The sequence below is a fragment of the Penicillium argentinense genome, assembly GCF_028826775.1.
Source record: "Penicillium argentinense strain IBT 30761 chromosome Unknown utg000001l_segment0_segment0, whole genome shotgun sequence".
NCBI classification, from domain to species: Eukaryota; Fungi; Ascomycota; class Eurotiomycetes; order Eurotiales; family Aspergillaceae; genus Penicillium; species Penicillium argentinense.
Genome location: NW_026622660.1, coordinates 2,211,324 through 2,224,611, shown reverse-complemented (window position 1 = coordinate 2,224,611; position 13,288 = coordinate 2,211,324). Strand labels below are relative to the sequence as shown.

The 13,288-nt window shown below is 50.2% G+C and overlaps 5 protein-coding genes across 5 annotated transcripts; 3 read left to right on the top strand and 2 right to left on the bottom strand.

Moving 5' to 3' along the window:
• Positions 1–777: 777 nt before the first annotated feature.
• N7532_000778 (flavin monoamine oxidase family protein) lies at positions 778–2,874 on the top strand (the record flags this gene model as incomplete). Its single annotated transcript, XM_056613282.1, has 1 exon — positions 778–2,874. One exon carries the CDS (start codon positions 778–780, stop codon positions 2,872–2,874), a length of 2,097 nt encoding a protein of 698 aa, XP_056480506.1.
• A 691-nt stretch (positions 2,875–3,565) lies between these two features.
• Positions 3,566–5,830, top strand: N7532_000777 (uncharacterized protein; the record flags this gene model as incomplete). The annotated part of the gene is made up of 7 exons (XM_056613281.1): positions 3,566–3,848; positions 3,913–4,208; positions 4,268–4,342; positions 4,399–4,626; positions 4,680–5,162; positions 5,213–5,517; positions 5,572–5,830. The coding sequence occupies 7 exons, from the start codon at positions 3,566–3,568 to the stop codon at positions 5,828–5,830; spliced, it is 1,929 nt and encodes a 642-aa protein (XP_056480505.1).
• A 407-nt stretch (positions 5,831–6,237) lies between these two features.
• N7532_000776 (putative allantoate permease of the major facilitator superfamily) lies at positions 6,238–8,113 on the bottom strand (the record flags this gene model as incomplete). The annotated part of the gene is made up of 5 exons (XM_056613280.1): positions 6,238–6,502; positions 6,567–6,748; positions 6,813–7,044; positions 7,103–7,512; positions 7,580–8,113. The coding sequence occupies 5 exons, from the start codon at positions 8,111–8,113 to the stop codon at positions 6,238–6,240; spliced, it is 1,623 nt and encodes a 540-aa protein (XP_056480504.1).
• An 880-nt stretch (positions 8,114–8,993) lies between these two features.
• Positions 8,994–10,843, bottom strand: N7532_000775 (NAD(P)/FAD-dependent oxidoreductase; the record flags this gene model as incomplete). Its single annotated transcript, XM_056613279.1, has 8 exons — positions 8,994–9,137; positions 9,194–9,286; positions 9,347–9,562; positions 9,616–9,863; positions 9,925–10,492; positions 10,549–10,649; positions 10,708–10,752; positions 10,810–10,843. The coding sequence occupies 8 exons, from the start codon at positions 10,841–10,843 to the stop codon at positions 8,994–8,996; spliced, it is 1,449 nt and encodes a 482-aa protein (XP_056480503.1).
• A 602-nt stretch (positions 10,844–11,445) lies between these two features.
• Positions 11,446–13,268, top strand: N7532_000774 (MDR family MFS transporter; the record flags this gene model as incomplete). Its single annotated transcript, XM_056613278.1, has 3 exons — positions 11,446–11,628; positions 11,688–12,121; positions 12,182–13,268. The coding sequence occupies 3 exons, from the start codon at positions 11,446–11,448 to the stop codon at positions 13,266–13,268; spliced, it is 1,704 nt and encodes a 567-aa protein (XP_056480502.1).
• Between the last annotated feature and the right edge of the window lie 20 nt (positions 13,269–13,288).

Sequence of the window (13,288 nt, the reverse complement as noted above, 5' to 3'; positions counted from 1 at the left end):
GATCGCCTAGAACAGCTGGTTCCTGATCAGCTTGATTTCCTTCCCCTGTCGTGCTCTTATAATATGCGCGCTATGATGGAGATACTCGCGATCAGCGGGGAGATGCACATGGTAATAAGGCCCTCAATTGTGCCGGTGAATTTGCGAGGCTATATGAGATTGTGCGTAGGAGATGGCCATCTCCTTAGTCGCATTGGCTTATCGGTACAGTTTTTTAAAAATAATGGTTGAAGGTGCAATGTACTATGACCTGGTTGATAAATGTAGGTAATTAGGAAGATTATTGCGCTGTTTAAGACTGTCCATCCGTGCTAATGGCATGGTCACACACTCGGCGACCGTTTACAGGAGCAGAAATAGAGACACAAAATCCGCATGGCCAAAGAAGAAAAGATACAAATGTCCGAAAGCGCTCCTGCCAAGCCTCGGGGAGGATGTCGTCGCATAAGAGAAATAAGCTTAGCTTGTCACGCTCTTTCCCCAAGCCGCCCACCTTCACCACCACCTACCAGGCACGCCGATTGCAGTGGAGCACCACCCTCAAATTGCAGCTCGCACGGTACTCGCCCACCTCGGAGGACCCTCGAAGATGTCTCCGCCGAAGCAAGAACACACGCCAAATGCCCTCCACTGTAGATTTCTGCGCCGATCGAGCATTCTTGGCGCCGCGAAGGTCCCCAAAGTATGAAGCATGCCGTGCCGATCGATTCTTGCGTTTCCTGCATATAAAGCAGTGCTTCGATGACTTCGTCATGGCTGCAGATAATCGCATTCGGAATGGGAAGCAAGATGTTGGTGGCTGCAGTGGCGCTTCTGCTGGGCCAGGCACAGGCAGTGCCAGGCCACGCGCAGGAGCACCTCGTGCGAGTGACAACTTCTGAGACGGTGTTTGCGGGCGAATTGGCCAATATTCACCTGAAATGGCAAAGCAGCCCTCCTCCGGTCATCAAGGCTGTTTATGCGTCGTGCCGCAACCCCAACAGCACCATTGCCGAAGAACTCATTGGCCAGTACAATATCGAACATCAGCCTCCTCAGCGTCTGGCGTGGGCGGTGCCAAAGAACGCCCACCTAGACCACTGCGTCTATGTGTATGGCAGCTCGCAACATTCAGACACCGAGCAGGTGATCGGTAAAAGTCGACCTGTGCATCTCCAACGAAAGGTCAAGAAAAGATCCGCGGCCGACATCGACAACCCGCTTCTGCAAAACTTCGACGCTCTGGGAACCTGGTTCGACGGCGTGGCTGCTATCAAGCAGAAGACGAATAGCCATGGAGGCGTGTCGTCGGGGGCGTCCCCAAAGAATGCTTCGATTGCGATCGTGGGAGGTGGCATCTCGGGCCTAGCCACCGCGCTGATGCTCGACAGCGTCGGCATTCACAACTGGGAGATCATCGAAGCCAGCGAGCGAGTGGGCGGCCGGTTCCGAACTAAATACATGGCCAACACTCAAGAATGGGCGGAGATGGGCCCGATGCGACTGCCTCACTCGGTCACGTACAAAGACGACAATGAGACCCTGCCCTATACCGACCACCAGATGGTCTTCCAGATGGCCGAGATCTTGAACGAGATGAACGGCAATGACTCGCAGTGGAAAATCAATTTCATTCCCTGGATTCAGCACCACCCCAATGAGTTGATTGCCCAAGGCACGCGCCGACACCCAGACGGCCGCATTCCAACACGAGGCGAGATCGAGGCCGATCCCAGTTTGAACGATGCCCCCGCCATGACGAGCACAGAGTACGAGAGTACGAAGCAGAAAATGGACAATATCATGAAGAACGAAACTACCCTCAAGTCCATCCAGAAGGATGTCTGGCAAGCCCACAAGATTGCCATGGACGAAGGTCTAGATGACTGGAGCGAACAGGCCATGATGCGGCACGTCTTCAAGGCCAGTGAAAATGTGACCGACCAGATCTGGACCGATTCCGACTACGACGTATTCTGGGATGAGATGCATCACAATTCTAACCTTGGTCTGGATGGCAGCAGCGAATCCCTGGGCGAGACGCACTGGCTTTGCATTGATGGGGGTTTCGGCCGATTTTCCGATGCTTTCCTGCCTCACGTCAAGAACAGACTCGTCCTCAACCGGCAGATCCGCAAGTTGGAATCTATCCAGGGTCAAAATAGCGCCCTGCGCACTCGTCTGTCGTGGTATCCAAGTGTCACCAACCGTACATTCGAGTCCAAGGAGTACGACTATACGATCATGGCAGCCCCATTCACCATGACCCGCTTCATGGACCTGCCCACCTTCTCATCCGTCCTGGGGCGCGCGATCAGTGAAGCCGGCGTCCGGTTCAAGTCTGCATGCAAAGTCGCTCTGCTATTTTCCGAACGCTTCTGGGAGAAAGGCGACAAGCCGATTTTTGGCGGATACTCGAAGCCACCCAGCGATCCGATCGGAGCCCTCTACTATCCGGTATACGGACTCAACGAGTCACGGCCTGGCTTGATTATGCACTACCGCGGAGGAGATTGGAGCGACCGCTTCGTCAGTTTCTCCGACGAGGAGCATGTCCAAACTGTTCTCGACTCGATCGTCTCGCTCCATGGAGAACATGTCCGCGATCTCTACACGGGCGACTACGAGCGACTCTGCTGGCTTCAAGACCAGCACACCGCGACGGCGTGGTGCCGACCCGACGTGGAACAACACAAGCTGTACATTCCAGCCTACCACAAGACAGAGCATAACACCATCTTCATCGGCGAGCATACCGCTCCCACACATGCTTGGGTCAGCTCTTCCCTTCACTCTTCTGTGCGTGGATCGGTGCAATTGCTGTTGGAGTTGGGGTTGGTGGACGAGGCCAAGGAACTAAACAAGCGGTGGATGGGCCGGTGGATCAAGCTCTGAAACGTTGCATTTCGTGTAGGATAGTACCATACTAGTAGATACCAGGGTAGATAACGAGCTCCGCCGGGCATCTTGGCAAGTACCTAGGATACGATTGTATTGCTGGGAGGGTTAAGGGTGTTGATAAGAAACCTGGCACATAGATCAATACAATAACCCGAGCCGGGCTGGACCTTCCCCGCGGCTACCTCGATTCCCGCATTTCGGTTCTTGAGACATCCTCGATCATTTTTACATAATGTATACCAGCTGGGCACCGCTCATCTGCCAAGAACACTACGATAAGAGTCAGGGCTGAATGTCCCGGCCTCCAGTCCACCGCGACCACCAGGCCCCCATCTTCAGAGAGCCGGGCCATCCTGCTGTTATCTCTGACGCGCATCTGCCCGATGAAATCGCTCGGCAGCTCGGCCAACCTCCTCGCAATCGTCGGTTGATCGACAGTGCCAAGTGCTAAGCGCTAGGCATCTGCTTGTCGGAGGATCGGTATCTTCGACGGAGTAACCCGAATGCAGTGCCAAACTTTGCTAGCTTTTGGAGTAGGATGAGGGGTCAATTGGCGACTGCCTCGTTATGACCTCTTTTTTATTCTTGATTTCTCTTCTGGTGTCATTTTTTACGTTACACTTACCAGGAACCAGTAGCACAGCATGGCAGTGTTCCTGCGTGGTCGGACCTTTTGGGGAGCCTGATGCTGGCTACAGCATTTGCCGTGTCGACTTCTGCCTCGGCGACCACGACTGTAAACAGTGGGAAGCTGGTCGCACTCAATGGCATGGACTATTATGTGGGAGGTGTCTCAGTGTCCAAACTGGCTTCGTCAACACATTTGAATTGGAATTGGACCGACTCAGACATTGTGCCGATGACCGTGATACGGACTAAAGAAAAAGACTTTACATCGGATGATTACGAGGATACCATCGCCAACTTTACGGCCTCCGACGACGTCTTTAATTCTAATTTTCTGGAAGGTGTGTTGCATATACAGAGGCCAACTCCAACACCATTCGACTAACTGGCCTCGTTTCTGTACAGTGATTTTTGTCGACTACGACGGACAGGGTGAGGGTAACATTGATTCGACTGGTGGCTGGCGCTTTGAGAATGCGACGACTAGACTCGCAATTGCATCAACGAAATATAGCTCACATAGATCTATGGTCCTTGCTCATTTGCAGAAGCCACTCCCACAAGGGCCATACTTTATCTCGCCTCGGACCGGCGATGTGTTCAAGGCCTTTCGTCTCTATTCTGATCACCAACTGGCCTTTACCGAGGCAGCCGTTAGTGACGAGAATGGAGGTTTTATGCCTCTTCCAGCAGTTACAGAGGTTAGCTCAATTACTCCTGCACGTCTCTATCTCTTGTTTCTTCTATTGACTCGATCCAGGGTGCTATGACAAAGAGTGTTGCCGTGCCATCCCGACTATACTATACGCGAACATCCGATAAGCCGCTATCAGGGGTTTGCCAAATCTCTCCCGACACTATTTGGACATTCTGGCTAACACATTACTCTAGCTACGATGTGGCGTGAAAGATATTTTCCATCTAAAGGGTTTGCGAACCAGCGGCGGAAATCGCGCATATCACGATCTTTATCCCGCGAGAAATACCACTGGAACGGCTCTTCAGCGACTCATCGATGCCGGTGTCGTGATAGTCGGCAAAATGGGAACGGTACAATTCGCCAATGGCGATAACCCAACCGCTGACTGGGTTGACTTCCATTGCCCATTCAACCCGAGAGTAAGCCTTAACAAGGAATAGTTAGTGAGTTCATTTCACTAATTGGCAAATAGGGAGATGGTTATCAAGCTCCCGGCGGCTCTTCTTCCGGTCCTGGCGCAGGTATCGCCTCGTACGACTGGCTGGATATCGCGGTGGGCAGTGACACTGGTGGCTCGATGAGGAGTCCAGGTGGTATGCAGGGCGTCTTCGCCAACCGTCCTTCGACTGGTGCAGTGGACCTAGATCAGGTTCTCCCACTATGTCCTGATTTGGACACGGCAGGTATTTTTGCGCGTGATGCGAAAACATGGTCGTCGACGCTACATGCATGGTATCCCAACTTCACGGATTATAAACAGTATCCAAAACGGATATTCTATCAGAATTCTTCATTCCCAAGTGTGAGCAGTGAAGCTGGAAAGCTGCTTGAGATCTTTGTTTCTAAAGTCGAGAAGTATCTGAGCACCCGGAGAGAGTATGTGGACATTGCTCAGCACTGGGAGGAAACGCATCCTGCAACTGCACCAAGTAATGTGACAGATTTGCTGAACACGGTGAGTTTGAAAAGTCTTGAATTCCTAATCCAAGTGCTAACTCCTATCAGACATATGCGATTCTCACTTCTGTGGCACAGTATCGCTCCCTGGCTTTGCCATTTTATGCCGACTACGCTTCAAAGAATGGTGGGCGTCGTCCCTTCGTCAATCCCGGACCCTTGGCGCGCTGGTCATGGGGCCAAGAGAACGGGGGTGATTCAGTATACGACATCGCCCTAAGGAATAAAACAATCTTTAGGGACTGGTGGAAGTCCGAGGGATATGGAAAGGCAAACGAAGATACCTGCTCCGAGGGCATCTACCTCTATCCTTATACAAAAGGCGAGAGACAATACCGGAATGTCTATTTAGAGTGAGTCAATCAGCAACCCTGATCGTGATTGATGGAATTAACAAACCCTCCCAGTGCACCAACGGCACCTCCAATGGGATTCATGGATGGACGCATCTCGAACATGGCGGATGTACCGGATTTTGTGGTTCCCGTTGGAGAGATATCGTACAATTCAACCGTCTCTCTCATGACAGAATATATGCCGGTGACAATGAGTTTCGTCGCGGCCCGTGGATGCGACTTTATGTTGGCGAGCCTAATTCAAGACTTGGAAGTTGCAGGGATTGTCAAGCCGGTCAGCACTGGATCGAAAATGTATCCAAGACACTGACACCAGAGGGATTTTGTGCTCATACTTTCAGTATAGCTGTATTTCAATTCTTAGTTCCATTTATTTGGTACATATTCCATAAATTGCCTTTCTGAGTAATTCTCCAAAAACGCTTTGAAATCGGATCGGACTAGATTAGATCGAATGTGATTACCAAATCATCCAGATTATCGGACTAACTAGATCAGAGCACGAGATGAAAGACTCGCCGGTGTTTTTACTTTTGGCTTCTGTGGGTTTTATTGCTTGTTTATTGACTGGCGATATTATCATTCGCGGCTAATCAGTATCGCTATCTCGATTCCTCCTTTCTCAATTTCTTAACAGGAGTAAATTTTGCGGGTTTATCCACCTTTGATCACGAGGTGGACTCTCATCCTGAATCCAATATCGTCTTCTTATAGCATCTACAGTGGATAAATAAATTTCAAGTTCTGTCGATCCGTACAGTCATGATCGCGATCACTGATCTTGACAATCTCACCACCCGCGTCAATCACCTCATCTCCATCAGAGTCTGACTCGCTTTGGGCTAGAATCTGTTCGCGTCTTTTGTTCTCGCGTTGAAGATAAAAACGAATGATGATGCACATGACGGGAGAAATGAACCAGAATGCGGTCATGAACGCCCACGGCAGGACGTATCGCGGCTGATACTTTGCTTCCCAGAATCTGTCCAGAAAAACAAATAGATTAATAAGTAAATGGTTCAATAAATTAGACCTGGACCACTTACTCCGGCGAAATCATGTTTGCGACCGATGCAGCGACGATGCAAGAAGTCATAAGGCAGAGCTTCTTGGTGTGGCCGGTGGTCGTCGTACCCGCCCAGCTTATTCCCAGTAAGTAAGAGGGCTTGAATGTAGAGATCTGAGTGCCGACAACCAGAGCGATTTTGTTAGTCCAAGGTGCAGACAGCTAATGAGAGTACTGTTAATGAAGTTCTCAGGTCCTTCGTAGCTGGTAGTACTGTGTGACTTACCTCAATTATCCCCCCGATGAGACATGGGATGTAAGAGATGGCGCACGTATATCCAGTTCCCAAATCAGTGCCATAAAGCAGCGTTGCTGATGCAAGGATTAGGATAAATCCCCAGAGTGGCTTCACGATGTTGAATAACGCGCTCTCTGCCGGCGTGAATCCGAACCCGACAATGATTAGAGGGAGTTGCTGAGACGTATTGTTCGGAAGCTCGTTGAAGAACATATGGAAGCTAAAGCCTGATCATTAAACTTTAAACTCGTTGATCCCGGCAAGTGGGTTATACTGACATGAAAAGCCAACTCTTAACGTCTGTGAACGACTCACGAACCTGCGACCACTTGAACGTCGAGTTGGAAACACCAGCATGAGTATCCCGAATTATCTCTATGGTATGGACCTTCTCTTCGACCGAAAGCCATTTTGCGTCAAGTGGCGAGTTAGGGAGGAATATCAGTAAAGGGAGAAAGATGGCAAATGTCAGGACCGCGCAAATGATATGAAGCCATTTCCAAGAGGAAATACTGCCAGTCAGCGACCCATTATCATCGTCGATGATCAGCTTATACGATATCATTGTCAGGAGAACATTGGCGAGGCTTCCAAAAGCCCACCAAAGTAGCTGCACCCAGGGGCTCTTTTTCGGCGGAAAGAATGCTTGGTGGAGGACAGCAGTTGACGGCACGATCTGCGATTCTGTCTGAATAAGAAGTCAGCTTGACACAAAAAAGAGGTAAGACCGAGCTCCTCCATTTCCAAAGACGTACCATCCCTAATAGGAAACGCACTGCCATCATCTGCTTTCCTGTTTTCACTGCCGGGTGGACACCTAGCAAAAGAGCCCAAAGAAACAGCGACCCTGTAATGAAGTACTTGTGCCCGACTCGCTGGGAAATCCATGCCCCAGGCCAAAGCGCAATGAGATAACCAGCATAGAAAAGCATGAAAAGCTGATTGTACTCATTTTTCGTCATCTGCACATCTTTGAAAATCCCCATTGTACTAGCCGATGAGAGAGTCGATTTGTCCAAATGAATGAGGAATGAAATCCACCACGTCTGGATCAGAAGATACCAGAAATTCTTTCGGACCACCTTTCCCTCAAGCTCGGGGGTCAGGGGCCGCACCTTATTCTTATTCGTATTGTAGAAATAGCTCGTATCATCGGTATCCTTCTGGTTGATGATTCGTCGCTGCTGGGAAGACCTGCGGGCTACCTCTTTTGCATGGTCGTGGCTCTCCTCTCTTGAGTCCGGGGCTCGAACATCTGTAGAGACGCCGCTACTTTTCTCGCCCGACATGATCTGTGTACTCTGGTGCTTTTTTGATTGTTCAATTCAACACCACGAGTTCATCAACTTATAGTATTTTGCAAAGCCATTCAATATCGGGAAAACCCGCATGTCAAAGCGCAGCACCTCCAAGGTTCTTAAGGGCTGCCAGGCCTCATTTGCTTTCTGGCGGGCGTCGCGCTTAGCTCTTGGCCTAGGCCATCAAGCTCGGCCAACCTTTGCTTGGTAGGCCATTAAGCTCGGCCAACCTTTGCTTGCGACCAAACAAGCCGTTCTGGGCACTTGGCTAATAGTACCTTGGGGAAAGCACCTCAGCTGCCAAGATGAGGCAGCCTGCTGGCCCGCTCTTGGTTTTCGATGCCAAGAAGGCTGTGTTGCATCGAAGGACCTTGGGGCTGACACTCAATCCTTCTCCAGGATCACAATTCAGAATACCGGAATTAACGAACCTGTCCTCGTCCTCGTATAGTATTATCGGAACAAATTTGTATGTCCCTGTCATGCCCACTGGACAAGGATATCTATCGTGTTTGAAGCAAAAAGACTTCTCAACTGTATGAGTTCAGAAAGAGCTCCTGCTTCGTGAATAAACACTAAAGCTCGAAACCCGGTCTTTTGCCTTAGACTGTGCGGCAGCAGTGTACCGAGGAGATAATCAGGTAGGCGGGTGTGGCATATCATCAGGTATATTACCAGATATCGGGTGATGAGCCAGGTGGTAGGAAGATACAGTATTCAAAATAGCAAGACAATGATGGAGTTGAAATTTGACGAAGAAATTGGTGCTGTGTTTGTCCAAGGGTTTCAATTGACTATCTAAAATATGTCGTATAAAAAAGTAGTAGTTCTAAGACTTTCATGAGACAGCGGGAAAGTCCAACCAGGGTAATTAGACACGAGGATGAGAGATATTGCGCGGTCCATCCGGTCCTTCTTCGAGACCATTTCTTCGAGGCAGATCGGGCCGCCATCGCCAAAACGGGCGCATGTACGACGTACTCTCGCTCGGTTTCTCCAAAATATCCGCCGCGTGCTTTAGTCAAGTATATTAGCCATCAAGTTTCGCCAAGAGATACCTTGTGAACTTACCTGACCGAGGATAGGGAGGAATTTGGCCCCATGGCCACTGCCACCGGTACAAACAAAGACCGAATTTTCTGCGTAATCAGGGGAGTAGTCAATCTGGTTGCTCGTGTGAGTTACTGAGAAAAGTCTGTTCCAAGGGGGAAGTGCGGATCTTACCACGAAGGAGTTGTCCAATGAATCGGTATACCAGCAGAGCTTGGTAGAGTAGAATGGAACACTCTCGAACTCCGGTAGGAAGATAGAAACAAATTGCCTGATTGAATAGACGGCTTGCTCTTGAAGGGATAAACATTCTTTCGGTGGGAGGGGCACCGACCACTGTTTATCCTGCGTGAACGGTGTTCGGTCGGGTGCAGGTCTGAAGTTGGTAAACTGAAGGTATCGGTCAATTTGTCATCGATGCAGCGTTTTCCGACCATGCTTACCTTCATCCCACGATATCCGATCTTCACAAGTCCCTCCGGGGTACGAGGCAGAACATAGATGCTACCGGTATCTTTGCCTGTAGGGTCCCGAGGAGTACTTTTCCAAGTTAGGACTGGAAACTTCTCAGGTGAATACTTCTCCCAGAGCTCGGTGTCGCTCGGATCGATCTTGAAAGTGGCTAAACTCCCAGCGGAGGACTCGAGATGGTAGCTCAAATCGGGCAAGATTTGTGTCGAAAAAGATCCGGCTATTCAATCCGTACCATAAGCGGTGCAATGTGAGTTTCCTTCGATCGAGGCAATTCTTACCAGCAACCACAACAACATCGGCATTGTAAACCGCGCCGCTTTTTGTCTCTATACCTGTCACCTTCTCCTTTGAAGAGTCAACACTGCTCGGTGACTTCACCAGCGATTTAACAGCGCCATCCTCGGGCCCAAAGTGGAACTGGACTCCTTTCGATGCTGCTAGCTTCTGGTAGTAAGTGCAAGCATTACTGCATCTCACAAATCCAGCCGTCGAATCAAGTACAGCTTCATAGGATTCAGCAGGGGAAGTATGCGGGATTCTGAATTCGAGCAGCTTCTTTTCCCATCCCTCGCTCTCTGCCCGTCGTTGGTCTTCGGGGTCACTCCTGACGAATTGCGTTTCCCTCAGACCGTCGCGTTCATAATTCGCTAGCGTCTCCTTCTCTAGTGCTTCGAGATGGTCCGATGGCTGAACTCGTAGCATGCCACTATTGACGAAGAGTCTCTTCTCACCGGACTCAGAAGCTTGTGGCGAGAAACCACGTTTCTCATCTTCGGAAACCCAGAGCTTCCGACTTTCCATTGCAAGGCGCTGGTAATGAAGCTCCTTCCCGTATGACGCTCGGAACTAAAAGCGAAGCTATGAGTGTCGTTCGCGACTCCAATCATCTCCGGTATACCCACGATCTTGTTATGGTCCACCGATGCAGCTTGGATGTCTTCGTCGTTTGCATCATATGAATTCTGATCATAGTGGTATCGTTCAAAAACGGTGACCTCATGGCCTTTTTGCGATTCAGTTCAATGTTTCTTCCTCTAGCGTTCCTCGAGCTGGATACTCACCCCGATCGCGAAGAGCTACGGCCAACGAGAGGCCGAAAATGCCCGCTGCCACAGATGAATTAGTGACTCGATTGCGAAGGAACAAGCTTGGGATACACATACCTCCAATGATTGTGACTGATTTGTTCCCTGACATTCTTTCCTTTGCTCGCAGGGAGGGTGGTGCGACTGAGAGGTGGTGTCGTCGCGACGCCCCGCCGTTAAATACTCCAAGTCCCCGCAGCGGAGCCGAGAATCGCCCGACACCCCAGGGTCCCCGATAATCATCATACCAGGCTGGTATACTGCTTCATCGTGCTACCATTCCGTCCTTGGATTGCGTTAATATAGCCTGTGTTCAGGAGCCACCGTGGTAAGCGTGTAATTTGTCAGGTGGAATGCTGCTGGCGGGCGACGATACGGGAAAATCAACTTTTGGACATAAAATGTTGACAAAGTAGGAACACCCATGGAGCCAAATTCAATCGAATGGTACAAAGTTTGTTGTAGCGTGGCTTTGGCAGGAAGCTGCAGAATGGAAAGTCGTGTTGGGTTGTTGCAGCCTCACTCTCGTGCCATGCAAGCAATGTGTTTCGGCGCCGAACTCATATTTCTCGGCGCCGAGTCAGATATCATCAAGGCTCCGAGACGAAGACGCACAGGCGTATAAAAACTTGGCCTCGCAAATAAATGTTGCACAGCAAATATGCTTCAAGGTTCAATATCTTCCTTGAAATCTAGCAGTGATCCATGAATGCCATGTCCGACCCGAAGAGACAATCTATAGAGCCTGGTCCCTCTGCCTCGAACACCGCCAGGAATCAACTTCACACCAAACAAGAGGCTGAGGTTCCAACTGAGCCTCAGGAACAGAATATAACCGGCATGCGACTGGCTTTGATTATCGCCGCCATAATCAGTGCCATATTTCTAGTCGCACTTGTAAGTGCCTTCCCTTCTCCATGTCGTTGGCAGTAACTAACCAGAAATCTCCTCCACAGGACCGAACCATCATCGCAACAGCCGTTCCCAAAATCTCCGATCAATTCCATGCTATCAGCGATATTAGCTGGTATGCCAGCTCCTACCTCCTGACTAGCAGTGCAACCCAACTCCTCTGGGGCAGACTCTATACATTCTATTCGACCAAGATACTGTTTTTGGCAGCGGTGGTCGTCTTCGAGGTTGGCTCTGCTGTATGCGGTGCCGCCCCAACTTCTAAAGCATTCATTATCGGACGCGCTATTGCTGGAATTGGATCCGCGGGTATCCAGAACGGGTCGACGGTCATCATTACACAGGTGCTACCATTGCATAAACGGCCACTGTTTATTGGACTGATGGGCTCAACGTTTGGCATCTCCGCGATTATCGGACCTCTGCTGGGTGGCGCTTTTACAGATCAAGTTACCTGGAGATGGTGCTTTTATATCAAGTGAGTTAAACCCTAGATCATTCATTTTCGATCATACAAAGCTGACTGCTCTCTGACAAGCCTCCCAATCGGCGGTCTCACTCTGCTGATTATCTTCTTCTTCCTTCGCGCACTATCAGTCTCTTCAACCGCAACATTAAAACGCCAATTGATACGCCTTGATCCTCTGGGCACCGTCTTGTTTCTGCCCGGCGTCATCTGCTTCCTCTTGGCTCTGCAATGGGCGGGGACCACTTACAGCTGGGACAACGGTCGCATCATCGCCCTTTTCGTTCTCGCAGGAGTCCTTCTCATTACATTCTGGATTATTCAAATCTGGCGCAAAGAGGATGCAACCATCCCACCTCGTATCATCAAGCAACGCAGTATTGCCTGTGGCGCCGCCTACACCTCCTGTATCTATGGATCCATGGTCGCCATGCTCTACGCTTTACCACTCTGGTTCCAGGGCGTAAAAAACACCAGCGCAGTACAGTCTGGCATCGATAATATCCCCATGGTCCTTGCACTTGTCGTCGCCAGTATCATCTGCGGCAAAGCTATTGCAGGCATTGGACACTACGTCCCCTTCATGTTCGTCGCGGCCGCATTGATGGCCGTCGGCGCGGGCCTGATCACTACTTTTAAAGTCGACACCGGCCACGCAGCCTGGATCGGATACCAGGTACTTTTTGGTCTCGGTTTGGGCTGTGGTATGCAACAGCCAATGATGGCTGCTCAGACTGTATTAGCCCAGGCAGATGTCTCCATCGGCGTCGCTTTGATGTTCTTGTTCCAGTCCCTTGGTGGAGCAATCTGGGTTACCGTCAGCCAGAATCTCTACACCAATTATCTCGTCAAAATGCTGCCCGGCGTATCTGGTATCGATTCCAGCACAATTCTGCGGGCTGGTGCGACCGGTCTTCAAGATACAGTTCCGAAAGACAAGCTCGATGCCGTACTTTTAGTCTACAATGCGGCGCTTCACAGGGCATTCTTCGTGCCCGTGGCACTCGCTTGCGTGACGATACTACCAGCGCTAGGAATGGAATGGCGCAACATCAAAAATGAGTCGGAAAAAAGAGAAAAGGCAAAGCTTGTCGGTACACTAAATGAGGATATGCCGAGGGGAGAAGAGAAGATCAGAGCAGATGAAAGGGATGCTTAATTCCCTAGACTGGTATATTG